The sequence below is a fragment of the Seriola dumerili genome, unplaced genomic scaffold (genome assembly GCF_002260705.1).
Source record: "Seriola dumerili isolate Sdu_G_001 unplaced genomic scaffold, Sdu_1.0 BDQW01000383.1, whole genome shotgun sequence".
NCBI classification, from domain to species: domain Eukaryota; kingdom Metazoa; phylum Chordata; class Actinopteri; order Carangiformes; family Carangidae; genus Seriola; species Seriola dumerili.
The window spans coordinates 492,458-509,065 of NW_019174638.1; the positions used below are offsets into that span (position 1 = coordinate 492,458).

The 16,608-nt window shown below is 39.6% G+C and overlaps 2 protein-coding genes across 2 annotated transcripts; both read right to left on the reverse strand.

Annotated features, from left to right (window-relative positions):
- Positions 1-5,774: 5,774 nt before the first annotated feature.
- On the reverse strand, positions 5,775-9,450 carry LOC111233303 (tripartite motif-containing protein 16-like). Its single transcript, XM_022761079.1, has one exon. It carries the CDS (start codon positions 9,227-9,229, stop codon positions 7,565-7,567), a length of 1,665 nt encoding a protein of 554 aa, XP_022616800.1. The 5' UTR covers positions 9,230-9,450; the 3' UTR covers positions 5,775-7,564.
- A 3,272-nt stretch (positions 9,451-12,722) lies between these two features.
- LOC111233296 (tripartite motif-containing protein 16-like) lies at positions 12,723-15,587 on the reverse strand. The gene is made up of 2 exons (XM_022761073.1): positions 13,767-15,587; positions 12,723-13,653 (listed from the first exon to the last, which is right to left on the reverse strand). Exon 1 carries the CDS (start codon positions 15,435-15,437, stop codon positions 13,773-13,775), a length of 1,665 nt encoding a protein of 554 aa, XP_022616794.1. The 5' UTR covers positions 15,438-15,587; the 3' UTR covers positions 12,723-13,653; positions 13,767-13,772.
- Between the last annotated feature and the right edge of the window lie 1,021 nt (positions 15,588-16,608).

Sequence of the window (16,608 nt, forward strand, 5' to 3'; positions counted from 1 at the left end):
CTCAAATCTTTAGCAGTTAATTTGCGTCTTTTTTTTCTCAACACGTTTCGTGCGACCTGATTTACAATTTGCAACAAAACGTTTGATGGTTCGGTGATCATGCCCCAATATCTTCAATTTCAATTTCAAGAGTGCTGCATCCCTCCGAAAGGCTTTTTTTTTACCATTTTTGACCTTTCAGAGTCAGTTAAATCTCTTTTTCGGCCCATTTTGTCTGAGGAAAAGAACCTGCCTAATAATTATGCACACCTTGAGTTTATACAGCTTGGAGTTGGAAAATATGCATAAAAATGATGATATGGTCAAAATACTCACTTGCTTAATAATTGTGCACACAGTGTATTGTTAAGTCTTCCACCTGATTTGTCCCCTTTTTTTACATGTTATTTTTCCCATTTTAACAATTTTACAGAGACAAAACACAGAGAAACACAAAGTTCCATATTCCACCCTGAAAAAAAAAATGAATGCATAGAGTGAAACATAAGAGACATTACTGTAACAATGGTATCTCCCTAAAATAGGTCTTTGGTTGACCACAAATGGCTCTTCATGGTAATGTCAGTGATGTTCCTATATATATCAAATCGTTGGTCAATTTTTACAACATCTGAAGTCTGAAGACTGTGCTGGTCTTCATCATGTGATGCCACGGTTTGGTTCCTTTCTTCTAATGTTGCTGCACATTATCTTGCTGTAGGATGAAGCCCTGACCAGTCAGTCTGTCTGCTGTTGTTACTGGTCTTTTTCTCACTGTTCTGACAACAACTTACATTACTACCTCCTGCAGTCCAGTGTTGTCCTAATAGGGAGGCTGTAGTAACACGGTTTGTTCCAACACCTGCCTTCGTATAGACAGAGGGTTTGTAAGTCATCAAGAAAAGTTGGAATTGTTTGCATTAACTTGCATGGCTTCATTTATCTCCATTGCTGCAGGAGAGCTCCAAGTTAACACATTTCTTAACCCCTGCAGAAAAGTCTGTTTTAAACAGCAGTTAACAGTAGAGGTGTGGACAACGCAGCATTTTTTCTTTCACTTTCAGGTTTGCAGGGTTTCTTGTAAATGGTCTCACTTTTTGTAAAGGCATGAATCTGGATTCTGTCCCTGATAACCTCATTGCTCTGGTCATAAAACTCACTTTTATCTTTCAGACATGAAGAGAATAAAACATTTTTGGTTATTTAATTATGAAAAATTCACAGCTTGCTGATTTTAAGCTTGTGCCAACACTTCATATCAATGAAGTTCATCTTCTTACTGAATGACTGTCGATTTCCCTCCATCACGAAGCCACACCCAAGTGTGTGTGTCCCTTTATATACAGAGGAACTACAGCAACCTGAAACAGAAGTCTCCTTCTCTCCCTGATCAGAGGTAAGTAGCTGAACACACTGAGCTGTTGTTTGTCTATATGTTGTTTCAGTGTTGATGTGATGCTGAAGATTAAAGTGGCATTAACAAAGCTGCATGATTTAATTAGTATTACAAGTATATATGTTTTATAGTCTTTGACTTTAATTGGAACTCCAAGTTTAGTTTTGTTGATTTTTGGGTTTTTTTTACATGCTATTTGTAAATCCTGCTGCTGTCTTTATGTTTAAAGCAAAGAGGCAAAACTTTAGCTTCCTTATAGCTTGACTGCAGGATTTATTCTGCAGAGCTGCCTCTGTGGGGTTTCTAGCTTCCTCACAGGTGATATGCCTGTGACCTATTTAAGTATTGCATTTTAAGTGAAGTACAATGAAACTGGCATTTAACCAGTATTTACAACACTATGAAATAAAAAAAACATATGTGGGTGTCTGTTTAACTTATTATCTTATGAATCTTATCAATGAACTGTGCTTTCGTCCCGTAATGAACATTTTAAACACATTTTAACCCTTTAATTTCAACAGTCCAAACATTTTGGTCATAACTGGAGGACTTGTTTGAAGATCAGTTCTTTTATTATGTTTCAGGCTTCCTGTAGGCAGCTGCCCTGTTTTCTAGACTGAAGGAATGTGACTTTGTGCCACTTTCTGCTGTTTACATTAAATCATAAACATCAAGGATCATCAGACGTTGGACACTTAACTCCCACAGTGACGAGTTCCTCTGCAGCTCCTAACATATGAAGGTAAATGATAAATGAGGTAATGTGGATCATAATGATCATAAAGATAAATGAGGTTTTAGGATTAATGATCCAGAAACATATCTTTGTACTGAAAGCACGTTATTCTTTTTGTATTTGAGGAGTTTCTGAGACAAGGATTTAACTCTCAAGCAGCATTGAAATCACAACAGCTCTTGGATTCTTAACCAGACAACGGGGCTGAAAAGAGCCAACAGAGGTTTGTAGTAATTCATTTCCAACAGCTTCTTTTTTAATAATCCCTGCACCATAGCTACTGAACTTATCAAAACTCTAAAATTAACTGATTCAAATTGTTGAATCAGACTTAATCTGACAATGTTCACAGTGTGGTGCTCTCTGAGACATGACTTGTCTCTGAGAGAAGTCAACTACGAGTTGTTGACGTTTTATGAATGAAGAGAATACTTTCAGCGTGGTGTCTCATTTTCACTGATGATTCAACCAGGAACATTGTATGTCTATTACACTGTAAAAATCCTCTAGCGATCACCTCGAATTATATATGGAAAAATTAACTTGGCAAAGTTTATTTTATCACACAGCACCAGTTCAGCTGTTGCTGTAACTCAGTGGTACCGTCATGGTATCTACAAGTGTGTGTGATTTTATTTTTTATATTTCAACAGATTCAGACCAGAGAGAACTTACTTCACAATAACAGAAGCAACACTCACATCAAGATGGATGAACTTCTCTGACCACAAACACTTCTCATCAGATAAACCTCCCAAGAAGACAGCTGGTACCAACTGATTTATACTTTGATATTGTGATCACAAATTACTTGTCTTCGCCATAATGGATTCCATTGCAAATGCTTTTAAATCAAAAGGTGCAACTAGCAGGTGCCGTAAACGGCTTGCTGATGCTGTTAAAGAAAAAAGCAAAAAGCTGAAACTGGAGACGGGGCCTCTCCCTGTTTATAAAATTCCCCTGAAAGAAATAAAAATCAATGTGGAGGGGTGCAAACGTTTCAGCTTTGGAAAAGAGTCCACTAAACGTAATCGCACCATAATGGTTCTTGGAGCAACTGGTGCTGGCAAATCAACTCTTATCAGTGGGATGATCAATTACATTCTCGGTGTTGAATGGGAGGATCCATATCGGTTTAAATTAGTTGACGAGGGTCAGTCGAAGTCACAAGCTGAAAGCCAGACTTCTGAAGTCACAGCGTATAAAATCAACCATCAGGAGGGCTTTAAGATAGACTACTCACTCACTCTTGTTGACACTCCAGGCTTTGGAGATACAAGAGGCATAGAAAGAGACAGGATGATCGTAGAGCAGCTGCGTAATCTCTTCTCCTCTGAGCTTGGAGTCAGTGAGATTGACGCTGTGTGTTTCGTTGCTCAGGCTTCTTTGGCACGACTCACACCAACACAGAAATATGTGTTTGATTCAGTTCTCTCAATCTTCGGCAAAGATGTGGCAGAAAACATCAGGGTTCTGGTGACATTTGCAGATGGCAAACGTCCACCAGTTCTAGAGGCGATCAAGGCTTCAGGTGTCCCATGTCCTAAAACAAAAGACGGACTGCCAGTTCACTTCAAGTTCAATAATTCGTCATTGTTTGCAAAAAACAGATCATCTGCAGCAGAGAGCATGAGTGAGGAAGATGATGAAGATGGAAGCTTTGATCAGATGTTTTGGAACATGGGGACAAAAAGCATGCAGAGGTTTTTTGTTGCTTTAAATAAAGTAGAGACCAAAAGTTTGACATTGACAAAGGAGGTCCTCAGAGAAAGAAAGCAGCTTGAGAATTCAGTTGAGAATTTGCAGAAGCAGGTTAAACTTGGTTTAGCCAAGCTAGAGGAGATAAAAGAGACAACTGAACAACTTAAAAAGCACGAGGCAAAGATCAGCAGAAATGAGAACTTTGAGTTCGAAGTCAGTGTCAAAAAACCTTTTCAGACTGATATTTCTAGAACTGGAATTTACCTGACCAACTGTCAGCAGTGTCATTTTACCTGCCACGATAATTGTGCCTTTTCAAATGATGCAGATAAAATACGCTGTTGTGCAATGACCAATGGATACTGTACTGAGTGTCCAGGCAAATGTGTTTGGAGTGTACATCATAATCAGAAGTACAAATGGGAGTACAAGGAAGTGAAAGAAAAAAGAACAGTGAAAGAGCTGAAAGAAAAATACCTTGAAGCCACAGAGGCTAAGGCGCCTGTGCAGGCACTGATCGACAAGCTGAAGGCTGAATATAATGCTGTGCAGGCTGAGGTGGTGGCATTCATGAAGAGATCTGCCCAGTGTCTAAACAGACTAAAAGAGATAGCACTGAAGCCAAACCCTCTCTCCACTCCAGAGTACATCGACATGCTCATCGAGGGAGAGAAATCTGAGGCCAAACCAGGCTGGAAGCAACGAGTTCAGGCTCTGATAGCCATGAGACAAAAAGCTGAGTACATGGCTAAAGTAGAGAGAGGAGAGACACTGCTCAGGAGTCCATCAACTGACTTCCAGTGATTCAATGAAGGACAGACATAGAACAATGACAACCAAGACAAGGCTGTTACCAGCAATGACGACACTGAGACTAGACCTGGAGGAGACAGATTTTGAAACGGCCAAGACAGGGTTGATACTGCTATCACTGATACATTAAGACCTGTGCCAACCAGGGAAAGACCAATATCAGCCAAGAACAAGGGTAGGATCCTAGGGTCTTATCTTTGTGGCAGCAGTAGCATGATTTTGTTGCATGCTCATTTCTTTTCATTTAGTTTTTGGGGTTCCCAGGCTCTGAACATACCTGTTTGTGACCACATGGATGGAGTGGTGTAGGTGAGGCAGTGTTAACGCTGATCAGGCGGTGCACTCAAGTTTCTGCCTGCTCAGAACTCCTATGACAAATGCAAGTGGAAAGGCTTGTTTTAATGTCTTTATTTGACAGGCTTTAACACACAGCATGCCAAATTCACCAGAACCTTTAATGTATAGCTTTGCCTCTTTCACTTTGTTATACAATTCTTAAGCAGCTAAGCAATATTTTTGAATGAAATGACTGACGTGAGGGTGCTGTTAGTGATAATGAAATGATGAATCCAGATGCTATAGTAGCTATTATTCAGCTTATAACGCCTCCCTTTATTATCACCAACAACACTTCACCTAATTAAAACTTATACTACACAGTCTAGACCATAACTATATACATAGCTAGACATGTCACACACATGGACACAGTCAACTATACCATATCATGAATTTTCATTCATCAGATTATGGGATATCAAATAAGTGTCTTCTATATATCTATGATCTTACTTTTAAATAGTCTTTTAAATCTATTAGATGTGCAAGATCTTTTAAATCCATCCTCAAGATTGTTCCATACATTCACTCACTTTGAAATGCATTGATTTTTTGTATTCATCATTGCTTGTAATCTTTTTTTCAGTCATTTTTATGCTCATATTTGCTTTCTCTTTTTATAAACTTGTTTGAAATGTTGCATGGTAACAAATAATTATACACTTTACATATCGTTTGTCCAATTTTACAATCAACAAAATCAGAAAATTTTAATTCAATTTTAATACTTCTTTAGGTTCTGATTCTTATGCTTCTTTTTTGCAATATGATTAATGATAATAACTTGAATTCCCCAAATTGCTTCGATTATATGTATTTTACTGTTTGCATTTTCCTTTTTCATTGTGTGTGTTCCTAACTTTTATATTTAGAAAACAGGAAGGTGATATAAACAATGACTACTGAGACATAATCTATTGATGTGTGTTGAATAACATTTTATTGTCCTGTGGTTTAATAAAGAAGCTCTGACTAAACTATTAAACAATAAGTTTTACTACGGCCTTTAGTCTTTTCTCTTTTCCTGACATCAGCGTGTAGCTTATCACTTAACAGGCCAACCTTTGCTGACATCTTCATCATAAAGACACAATTGTTTCACAATACAATCAATCAATAAATGGCTATTGAATTATTTTCTAGCCCTGCATGCTTGCCACTTCTTCTCTGCATCAACATTCACGCTATAGACCAGATGACGACTCACAATTTCACAAATAGCATCTTAATCGTTTTAATATGATAAAATCTGAAATCATGCATGAGAGTTACAAAGAGAAAATGATGCTCACTAGACATGAAGCCAGGGAGGAAAATATTATGCAGATCTCGGTCCTAAAAACAGCAAAAACTTTAAAATAAAAATAAGACCAAAATGGTGTTGTTACATGTAAGCATATTAATATTCATCCTTAAATGTGGTTGGACATGCATACTATTGGAAGAAGCATCGTAAGAGTATAGATTTATACCAGCTATTATGTTATTGCATCAAAATCATGACACTAATAAAAAAAACACTTTAATGACTAAGTGATTAGTCTAAAAAATACTCACAATATAGTTTCTAGGTTGGCACACAGTTGATTTCATTCTGTTTTCAAAGCAATTCACTCTGTAGAACAAGACAGCAGAACCTTTGTCACACCGAAAGGGTTTAATTCTTCCTTTAGTGGAAGCTCTTTGCCTGTTTGTAGACATACAACACTGATTATTAGTAATAGATACTTCTGACAGCTGTTTTGTTCTGCAATATATAGTCTATTACTATAGAGTCAAGCACCCTCAAGTTAACCTGAAGACAGTGGAGACATAGAGTTACTTATTTTACTACATCCAGACAGACAAAATATAAACACCTGCCACAGTACTCAACACCACCTAATAAGGAGGGTGTAGTAACACGGTTTGTTCCAACACCTGCCTTCGTATCATGAGTTACTATCAGAACTGGTCTCTTGAATGATATAAAAAGAGAGCTCACTGTTGTTCATTGGGAATCTCTGCTGATCCGTGTAAGTGTAAGTGAACAGTCCTCTATATTGTACAATATATATATATATATATATATATATATATGTAAGTCTATACACTCATCTAAAGTGTTTTCTGTGTTTATTAGTGATGATATTTAAGCAGTTTCCAAAACACTTCTAATATTAAAGCCAGTTCAACTCTGGCAATTTGATGGTATTTGTTATACCATGGTAACTGTTACAATTAAATTATTTTGTATCCTGCAGTTGTTATAGATTTTATGTGTTTTGCATATTTTGTTTCTGAATTAAGTAAATACATAAATGTTTAAAGAAATTATACAATTGCAATCAGTTTACATTGTTCAATATAAGCTGCCTTTTACACAGAGCTGTCAGAATTTTGCTTTTTGATTGTGTTCTTAACCTTTTTATTTTCAGAAAAAACACAAAGGTGACATAGATAATTACTACTGACACATAAACTATTGATGTGTATTGAATAACATTTTATGGTCATGTGGTTTAATAAAATAAAGTGCTGACAATGACTCTCAGCAACAAACACAAAGACACAAAATACATTGAGGAGCTAAAATACACATTTTTACTCACTTCTCTCTATTTCACTTTACACAACTCTGCTGTGGCGTTTCTATAATAAAGCCTGAGTCCAGCAGAGAGAGGCTGAGTGAATGTGGTCTGGACTCTGTGGAGGAGAGTCATGGTTTCAGAGACGCTGTAGAAGGACAGAACACCTGCTGTGTGATCCAGGTACACTCCTACTCTGGAGGACCGAGGACCTGAGACTGGAGTGATGATGCTGTTGAACCTAAATGAAAAGATGTTTTGATCACAATATAATGCCCAAGATTTGTCATTATATCCAAATAAACTTTCCTCCCCTGCTCTGCTGATATTCTTGTATGAGACTGCAACACGAACTCCTTCTCTCCACTCCACCTCCCAGTAACAACGTCCAGTCAGACTCTCTCTACTCAGGACCTGAGGGTGTGAAGTGAATCTGTCTGGATGACGAGGATAAGGCTGTTTTTCCCTCATTACTGTTGCTTTTCTGTTTCCCTCAGATAATAACAGCCATGAATATGCTGTGTTTGGATCCACTGTGATTTCCTTTGAATATTTTAAGAAGTCAGCTCTGGTCCTGGGCTCTGGTTGTGACAGTAAAACATCCACTTGAGTCACTGTCAGTGAGATGTTTGTCCATGTCTCTGTCAGGACGTCCTGTAGTTTCTCTCTGAGCTGTGACACAGCTGCTGTCACGTCCTCAAAGTATCTCAGAGGACGGACATTGATGCCGGATGAGTCTGTAGAGTCACTGAGTGGTGACAGTGAGGGGTAGTTGTGTAGAAAGTGGTTGTGATCCTCTGTGTGTGAGAGCTGCTTCAGCTCAGCGTCTTTCCTCTTCAGCTCAGCGATCTCCTGCTGCAGCTTCTCCTGAAGCTCTTTGACTCGACCGGCTTCAGTTTCCTGCTGGGATCTGATCTGCTGCTTCACATCAGAGCGTCTTTTCTCCATGAGACGGATCAGCTCAGTGAAGATCTTCTCGCTGTCCTCCACTGCTTCATCAGCAGAGCCGTTGAGAGCCTCCACCTCCTGTTGAAGCAGCTTCACATCTTTCTGTCTGTCCTGGATTCTCTGCTGGATCTCTTGTCGCCTCAGCTGGAGCTCTCTCTGCCTCTCAGTCCTTTCTGCTGCAGCTGAGACTGTGTCGTGGCCTTTATGTTCATCCACAGAGCAGAGATAACAGATACACTGCTGATCGGTGCGGCAGAACATCTTCATCACCTCATCGTGACGAGAGCAGATGTTCTCCTGGAGCTTCTCGGAGGGCTCCACCAGCTTGTGTTTCTTTAATGGAGCTGCTTCATAATGAGGCTGCAGGTGATTCTCACAGTAAGAGGCCAGACAAACCAGACAGGATTTAACAGCTTTCAGTTTCCTCCCAGTGCAGACATCACAGGCCACGTCCTCAGGTACAGCACCGCAGTGATCAGCAGCAGCAGCTTGGAGTCCAGTCTTCTTCAGCTGCTCCACTAAAGCTGCTAACAAGGTGTTTGTCCCCAGGACAGGCCTCGGTGTGAAGGTCTGCCTACACTGAGGGCAGCTGTGGATTCTCTTCTCATCCTCTTCATCCCAGAAGCTTTTAATACAGTTCATGCAGTAGCTGTGTCCACAGGGAATAGTCACCGGATCCTTCAGTAGATCCAGACAGATGGAACAAGAGAAGGTCTCCCGGTCCAGCTGATCTGCTTTCTGCGCCATTTCAGCTCTCGGTGACAACGACTGTCTGAGTTTCACTTCCTCAGAACTGAAACTAGTTTGAGCTCTGATCTAAACAACATGTGTCTCTGCAGTGAACGGGGCCTGTCAGCTCTCGCACTTCACCACATGTTGGTTCCACCCATCTTCAAACTGTAGATCTGAAGGGAGGGAACAAGGAAACACATGAACAGAGTGGAGCTGGCTGTGTTTGAGAGCAGGAAGAAGAGGGAGGGGCATCAGGCTTTGACTCAGTCCAGGAAGTGGTTTGATACTGTGTGTTTAACCCTTTGTACAACATAAAGTTCAGAATATGACCAATAAAGATGCAGCTCTCCAGGCGGACTCACCACACACAGATAACAACAGCACAAAGTCCAAGTCAGGGTGTAGAGAACTGATCCCTCTGATGCAGGTGTCAACCTCTTTGCTATTGGTTGTTCATATGTCGAGGAGACAAACAGTCGTGATACAAACAAATATATTTATCAAACTAGAGACAGGACAAGCATCAGTTGTTTTTAAGATATAAATATGGTTTTAGCTGAGAAGTGATTAAGTTCTTTAGATACAGTGGAACGACTGATGTCATGAACAGAATACGTTGATTACAACATGTGTTGTTAATGTTGCAAAAGAAATGGTTGATATTCCTTAAAAGTCACTTTGGTTCATTTGTTCTTAGTCTTAAAACATGGTGAAATAATTAATAATAAAACATTAAATGTTCACAATATAAAAGGGTTTTTTAACCTACAGATCTATTAATAGATAAACCTGATTATAGAAGCTTTGTTAAAATGCTTCATGTTAAAATGTTAAAATACTGACATTGTGCTGAATTATTTTAAAATAATTTGAGGAAACGAGTCATGTAATGATTTGAAATAAGGCACTGATGGTGTTTGTTGCTTATTTATTTAGTATTAATGTATATGTTTTCTCTTTTTCAGCTTTTTTCATGTAAAGGTTTTTCTCCCAGCGGCAGTTAATGACCAGAGAGTGGAACCATGTAACTGAGACTGCTGAACCTTCCAAAATAAAAGGAAGAAAAAGGAAAAACTATGTCATCACTGAGTGAAATCCAGTTAAAAGCCATGTGGACGGACCAATCCCTTTCAAGTGGGGAAGCTGCACATTCTCCAGGGATAGCTCGGCAATGTGTTAACTAACTGCTGTACATTAAACTCAACACACTGAGAAGAGCATCTGAGGTTATCAGGAGTAACATAGGTAGAACAACTACCACCGTTCTGACTTCACAGCACTTCAAGGAAAATACTGCAAGGTATCAAGAAGAAAGGAAACTCACCTTTACACTCACACCAACAAACAGTTGTTACCAGGAGGGTTCTGCTGCAGGTGAAAGTGCTCGCACCTGAACTCAACTCTGTATATAACCTGTGATCAAGCCAGGCTCCTCCTCCTACCTGCACCTCAGTGATGACTTTCATATGACTCCTGTGAGGAGCGTCAGGGAGTGGTACAGAGTCCTCCTCCAGAACAGAAGGGAAGACGATCAGCTCACAAACAGGAAGCTTGTAGGTCCTTCCTCTAACACTGACCTCTGCCATGTGAACGTTCCCGTCTGGACCGGCTCGCAGACGTTGGACCCTTTCTATGGCAGCTGTGGGTCAGTCACCGTGACAACAGTGAGTGGGCTGAAGCTTCTTTACAATGTCTACAGGTTAAATATGTTGAAAGTGTAATTCTGTTTCACTTCTCATTATTGTTCTCTGTTTTTACTTTGGTGCCATCTGGTGGTAGCATGGAGAATAACACTGTAAGATAATAAGGCAGAGACAACAATGTGCTGCTCTACTTTACTACATCAGTGATGGAAACATGAGCCGTCATCACCACTGTGTCAAATTTGTCGTCAGGACCGGACTAAAGTTTTTAAGAATTTTCCTTTTTTTATTTATTGCAGTTCCACAATTTAAAATCCGTTCTCTCTACTTTTCTGCTCTAATCAGGTTTGAATAACAAAACCTCTTCACTGAGTGAGTGCACGAAACCAATCTGAGAAAAATCAAGTGGCAGAAAACCTCCAGGACAAAGATGATTTGGTGAAGAAAAACACCAAGGAGGACAGAGAACGACTGACAAACGTTCTCCATCCACTCCGACCTTCAATACCACCGTTTCCTCACTTCATTCACCCAGTTCACTTAATGGTCAGTTTTTACATCGTCTTATCCAAACTAGCTAACGTGTAGCTAAAGGCTAAAGTTAGAAACTAGCTAACATGAGTCAGCTAACCTGTAACCTGTGTCAAAATCAATCCACATGTCAGCAGACAAGCCGGTCTCACAGTCTTCATGAAATCACCTTAAATCTTATTATCTTATCTACTAATGATTCAGAACAGATGAATGAAGAGAGAAATCAAACTCAATTTGAACGAGAAAATAAAAATGTTGCAGAATAATTTTCTGACATACAAAAAAAACCCAAACCATATTGACACATTTGTTAGGAAACAGTTCAAATCCAGAATGATTTAAACACACATGGTTGAATCAGGAAGTTGTTTGTTGTAACTCTGAGTCCAGAAGGGCGTGGATGAACCAGATCAGCTGCTTCTGCACTTGATAATTTTGGGCTCCTGTCTGTTCCCAGAGTTAAAGAGACGTCTGCCGGCTGCAGAGCCCTTTCCTCTCGGGTCCCTCTGCTCTGGAACAACCTCCCTGCTGATATCAGACTGTCTGACTCCGTTCAGACTTTCAAATCTAAACTTCAAACGTATTTTTATAATTTAACTTTCAGTTAGCTTCTTATTATTTTACAAACTCAGGCTCTGTACCTGCTGCCATCCTACCACCAGTGGGTGGGCCTCAGTCTCAATAAACCAGTAAACTCAGTCCAGTATAGTCCAGGTTGTCATGCCGACGAGATCACTGTAAACTTTCTGAAAATCACTGCATCATTAAAACCATTTGACCAGAGAACTGATCCCTCTGATGCAGGTGTCGACCTCTTTGCTGTTGGTTGTTTATTTGTCGATGAGACAAAGAATTGTGATACAAACAAATATATTTATCAAACTAGAGACAGGACAAGCTTCAGTTGTATTTAGATATAAATATGGTTTTAGCTGAGAAGTGATCCAGTTCTTTAGATACAGTGGAACGACTGATGTCATGAACAGAAAAAAGAAACTGTCAATTCTACTGATTTATTCACTAACAAGACTGAACATGATTTAAAAATAATAATAATAATAATAATGAAACACTTTATTTGTACTTAATAGAATTTAATTGCAGATAGTGAAAAATATTATCACTTTGAATAAGTTAAAAAAATGTATTAAGTGTTGTTAAGCTTTTTATTTGATCAAGGAGATTTCATGAAATCAACCCCATCTTCTCTCAGCTGTTTCTAATTGAAACTGAATGTTACTCTGAGTCTCTCAAACCTTTTCCTAATAAGAAATGTTTGTCAGTAGTTAATGTTTTTTTACTCAGGTCTTTATTTAAGGCAAAGACATGAAAACACAGAGTTGAAATACTCTGATACAAGTAAAAGTCCCGCAGTCAACATTTTCTTTAAGATAAAGTATAAAAGTATTAACATGAAAACACACGTAAAATATCAAAAGTAAAAGTCCTTTCAGAATCATTTCAATCATATGACTGGTTTCTGATTATTGATGTATTAATGTGTAAACAACACTTTAATGTTGCAGCTTGTGAAGATGGGAATCATTTTAATGACTTAGATTAAACTTTTTTCACCTGTAATAATACATTATAATTAATTATTGATTATATTTCGTATCATTAATATGAATCTGCAAAGTGAGCATTAACTGATGCTGCCCTCATATTAGTTTGACATGTTCTCCGTCAGCTTTGAGTCAGATCCTGGAGTGAAGACGGAAGGAAATATTTGATTGATTGTTGAGGAAATCAATTTTATTCATGACGTGAAGCTTCAGTTTGTTCACACACTGAATCAGTAAAGTCTTTTCAATGACTCTTGTTCAGTGATTTCATGAACATATTCACTTCTTCCACACAATCAGTTTGTTTCACATGAATCTCAGAGAGGGAAAAGAAAGTAATCAGTCATCTCCTCATTGATTATTATTTATTATTAGTTGATAAAACCTCATAGACTTTATTTGTGAGTGGATTTGAACAACGACAACATTTGTTCTGACAAACACATCAATGTAAATGTAATTCTAGATTTCTGTCTTTACACAATGAGAACAAAACATCTGTGATAAAGGAAGGTCTGGTGATTTCTCTGTTCAGACCCAAACAACAACATACAAACACATCAACACAAACATCCAACAAACACTCAGAGCTCAGAGAAGTTTGTGTTCTCATGTGGAGAAATGTGAGTTCAGGAGAAACTAACATCATCATGAGCAGTGATATCCTCCATGGCTCCAGATCGGCCTAAAGTCACTCCTACATCGACACCACAAGAAATGAGAAGAGGTCAAAGTGCTGACAATGACTCTCAGCAACAAACACAAAGACACAAAATACATTGAGAGGCTAAAATACACATTTTTACTCACTTCTGTCTATTTCACTTTACACAACTCTGCTGTGCCTCCTCTATTATAAAGCCGAAGTCCAGCAGAGAGAGGCTGAGTGAATGTGGTCTGGACTCTGTGGAGGAGAGTCATGGTTTCAGAGACGCTGTAGAAGGACAGAACACCTGCTGTGTGATCCAGGTACACTCCTACTCTGGAGGACTGAGGACCTGAGACTGGAGTTTTGATGCTGTTGAACCTAAATGAAAAAGTGTTTTGATCACAATATAATGCCCAAGATTTGTCATTATATCCAAATAAACTTTCCCTCCCTTCTCTGCTGATATTCTTGTATGAGACTGCTACACAAACTCCTCTTCTCCACTCCACCTCCCAGTAACAACGTCCAGTCAGACTCTCTCTACTCAGGACCTGACAATATGTAATGAATCTTTCTGGATGATCAGGATAAGACTGTTGTTTGAACGTAAATTTAACTTTTCTGTTTCCCTCAGATAATAACAGCCATGTGAAAGCTGTGTTTGGATCCACTGTGATTTCCTGTGAATATTTTAATAATCCAGCTCTGGTCCTGGGCTCTGGTTGTGACAGTAAAACATCCACTTCAGTCACTGTCAGTGAGATGTTTGTCCATGTCTCTGTCAGGACGTCCTGTAGTTTCTCTCTGAGCTGTGACAGAGCTGCTGTCACCTCCTCAAAGTATCTCAGAGGAAAGATATTGATGCTGGATGAGTCTGTAGAGTCGCTGAGTCGTGACAGTGAGGGGTAGTTGTGTAGAAAGTGGTTGTGATCCTCTGTGTGTGAGAGCTGCTTCAGCTCAGCGTCTTTCCTCTTCAGCTCAGCGATCTCCTGCTGCAGCTTCTCCTGAAGCTCTTTGACTCGACCGGCTTCAGTTTCCTGCTGGGATCTGATCTGCTGCTTCACATCAGAGCGTCTTTTCTCCATGAGACGGATCAGCTCAGTGAAGATCTTCTCACTGTCCTCCACTGCTTCATCAGCAGAGCCGTTGAGAGCCTCCACCTCCTGTTGAAGCAGCTTCACATCTTTCTCTCTGTCCTGGATTCTCTGCTGGATCTCTTGTCGCCTCAGCTGGAGCTCTCTCTGCCTCTCAGTCCTTTCTGCTGCAGCTGAGACTGTGTCGTGGCCTTTATGTTCATCCACAGGGCAGAGATAACAGATACACTGCTGATCGGTGCGGCAGAACATCTTCATCACCTCATCGTGACGAGAGCAGATGTTCTCCTGGAGCTTCTCGGAGGGCTCCACCAGCTTGTGTTTCTTTAATGGAGCTGCTTCATAATGAGGCTGCAGGTGATTCTCACAGTAAGAGACCAGACAAACCAGACAGGATTTAACAGCTTTCAGTTTCCTCCCAGTGCAGACATCACAGGCCACGTCTTCAGGTCCAGCATAGCAGTGATCAGCAGCAGCAGCTTGGAGTCCAGTCTTCTTCAGCTGCTCCACTAAAGCTGCTAACATGGTGTTTTTCCCCAGGACAGGCCTCGGTGTGAAGGTCTGCCTACACTGAGGGCAGCTGTGGATTCTCTTCTCATCCTCTTCATCCCAGAAGCTTTTAATACAGTTCATGCAGTAGCTGTGTCCACAGGGAATAGTCACCGGATCCTTCAGTAGATCCAGACAGATGGAACAAGAGAAGGTCTCCCGGTCCAGCTGATCTGCTTTCTGCGCCATTTCAGCTCTCGGTGACAACGACTGTCTGAGTTTCACTTCCTCAGAACTGAAACTAGTTTGAGCTCTGATCTAAACAACATGTGTCTCTGCAGTGAACGGGGCCTGTCAGCTCTCGCACTTCACCACATGTTGGTTCCACCCATCTTCAAACTGTAGATCTGAAGGGAGGGAACAAGGAAACACATGAACAGAGTGGAGCTGGCTGTGTTTGAGAGCAGGAAGAAGAGGGAGGGGCATCAGGCTTTGACTCAGTACAGGAAGTGGTTTGATACTGTGAGTTTAACCCTTTGTACAACATGAAGTTCAGAATATGACCAATAAAGATGCAGCTCTCCAGACGGACTGAAGTGAAAACTGCTTGTTGTATTCTTGCTGTTGTCACAGTACTGATTTGGATTATTTAGATGTTGAGTTTAAATGACCTCGGTAACTGAGTGAGAGCTCATGACTTGAACTGTGATGTAAATTCTCATCCCACTTTCACTGATGTGGATTTCTTGAATATTAATCAATTTAGAATGTTTATTAAACATCACTTTATTTTGGTAGGATATGTTGCATAAACAAATGAATATGTTATCAAAAACAGTTAGAAAAATGGCAAAGGATAAGGAAGTATTGGCTTGGTTGCAATTGTGTCGAGATAATTATATTTCGTTTTTGTTTTTTTGAAAAACAAATAATTGAAATTTATGATGCAATGCAGAATCTGATTTATTTTGGTTTATTTCTTATTCAGTTATTCTTTAATAATTTATTCAGGCCTGATAGCCTGATTGATTTTTGTAATGTTATATTTGTGTTCACTATTTGGTTTGTTGTGTGACTTAATGTGTTAAGTTCGATCTGTATTACATGTTTTGTCTTCTGGTTATTTATGTCTTATTTTTGTTCAATTAAAAAAAAAAGAAAAAAATGCAATTCAGACAGCCAGGGTTTAATACGTCACAAACCTAAGGAACAAGTCCTGTCAACTTGTGAGGACGGGGGGCGGGGCTAAATTATCCTGAAACCTTGTCAGTACAAAGAGAGAGTTAGCATTAGCACAACCGCTAACACTGTGTCAGCCACTGCCAGTTACAAGCTAACAAACAACATAAAGAAATAAAAGATGCTAACTGTGCTAACGGTTCTGACCCGTCTGCTAGACTCTGGATCTGGTCTCAACAGA

Excerpts from the sequence above, each read along its gene's own strand:
- LOC111233303 (XM_022761079.1), bottom strand. The coding sequence starts at position 9,229 with ATGGCGCAGAAAGCAGATCAGCTGGACCGGGAGACCTTCTCTTGTTCC.
- LOC111233296 (XM_022761073.1), bottom strand. The coding sequence starts at position 15,437 with ATGGCGCAGAAAGCAGATCAGCTGGACCGGGAGACCTTCTCTTGTTCC.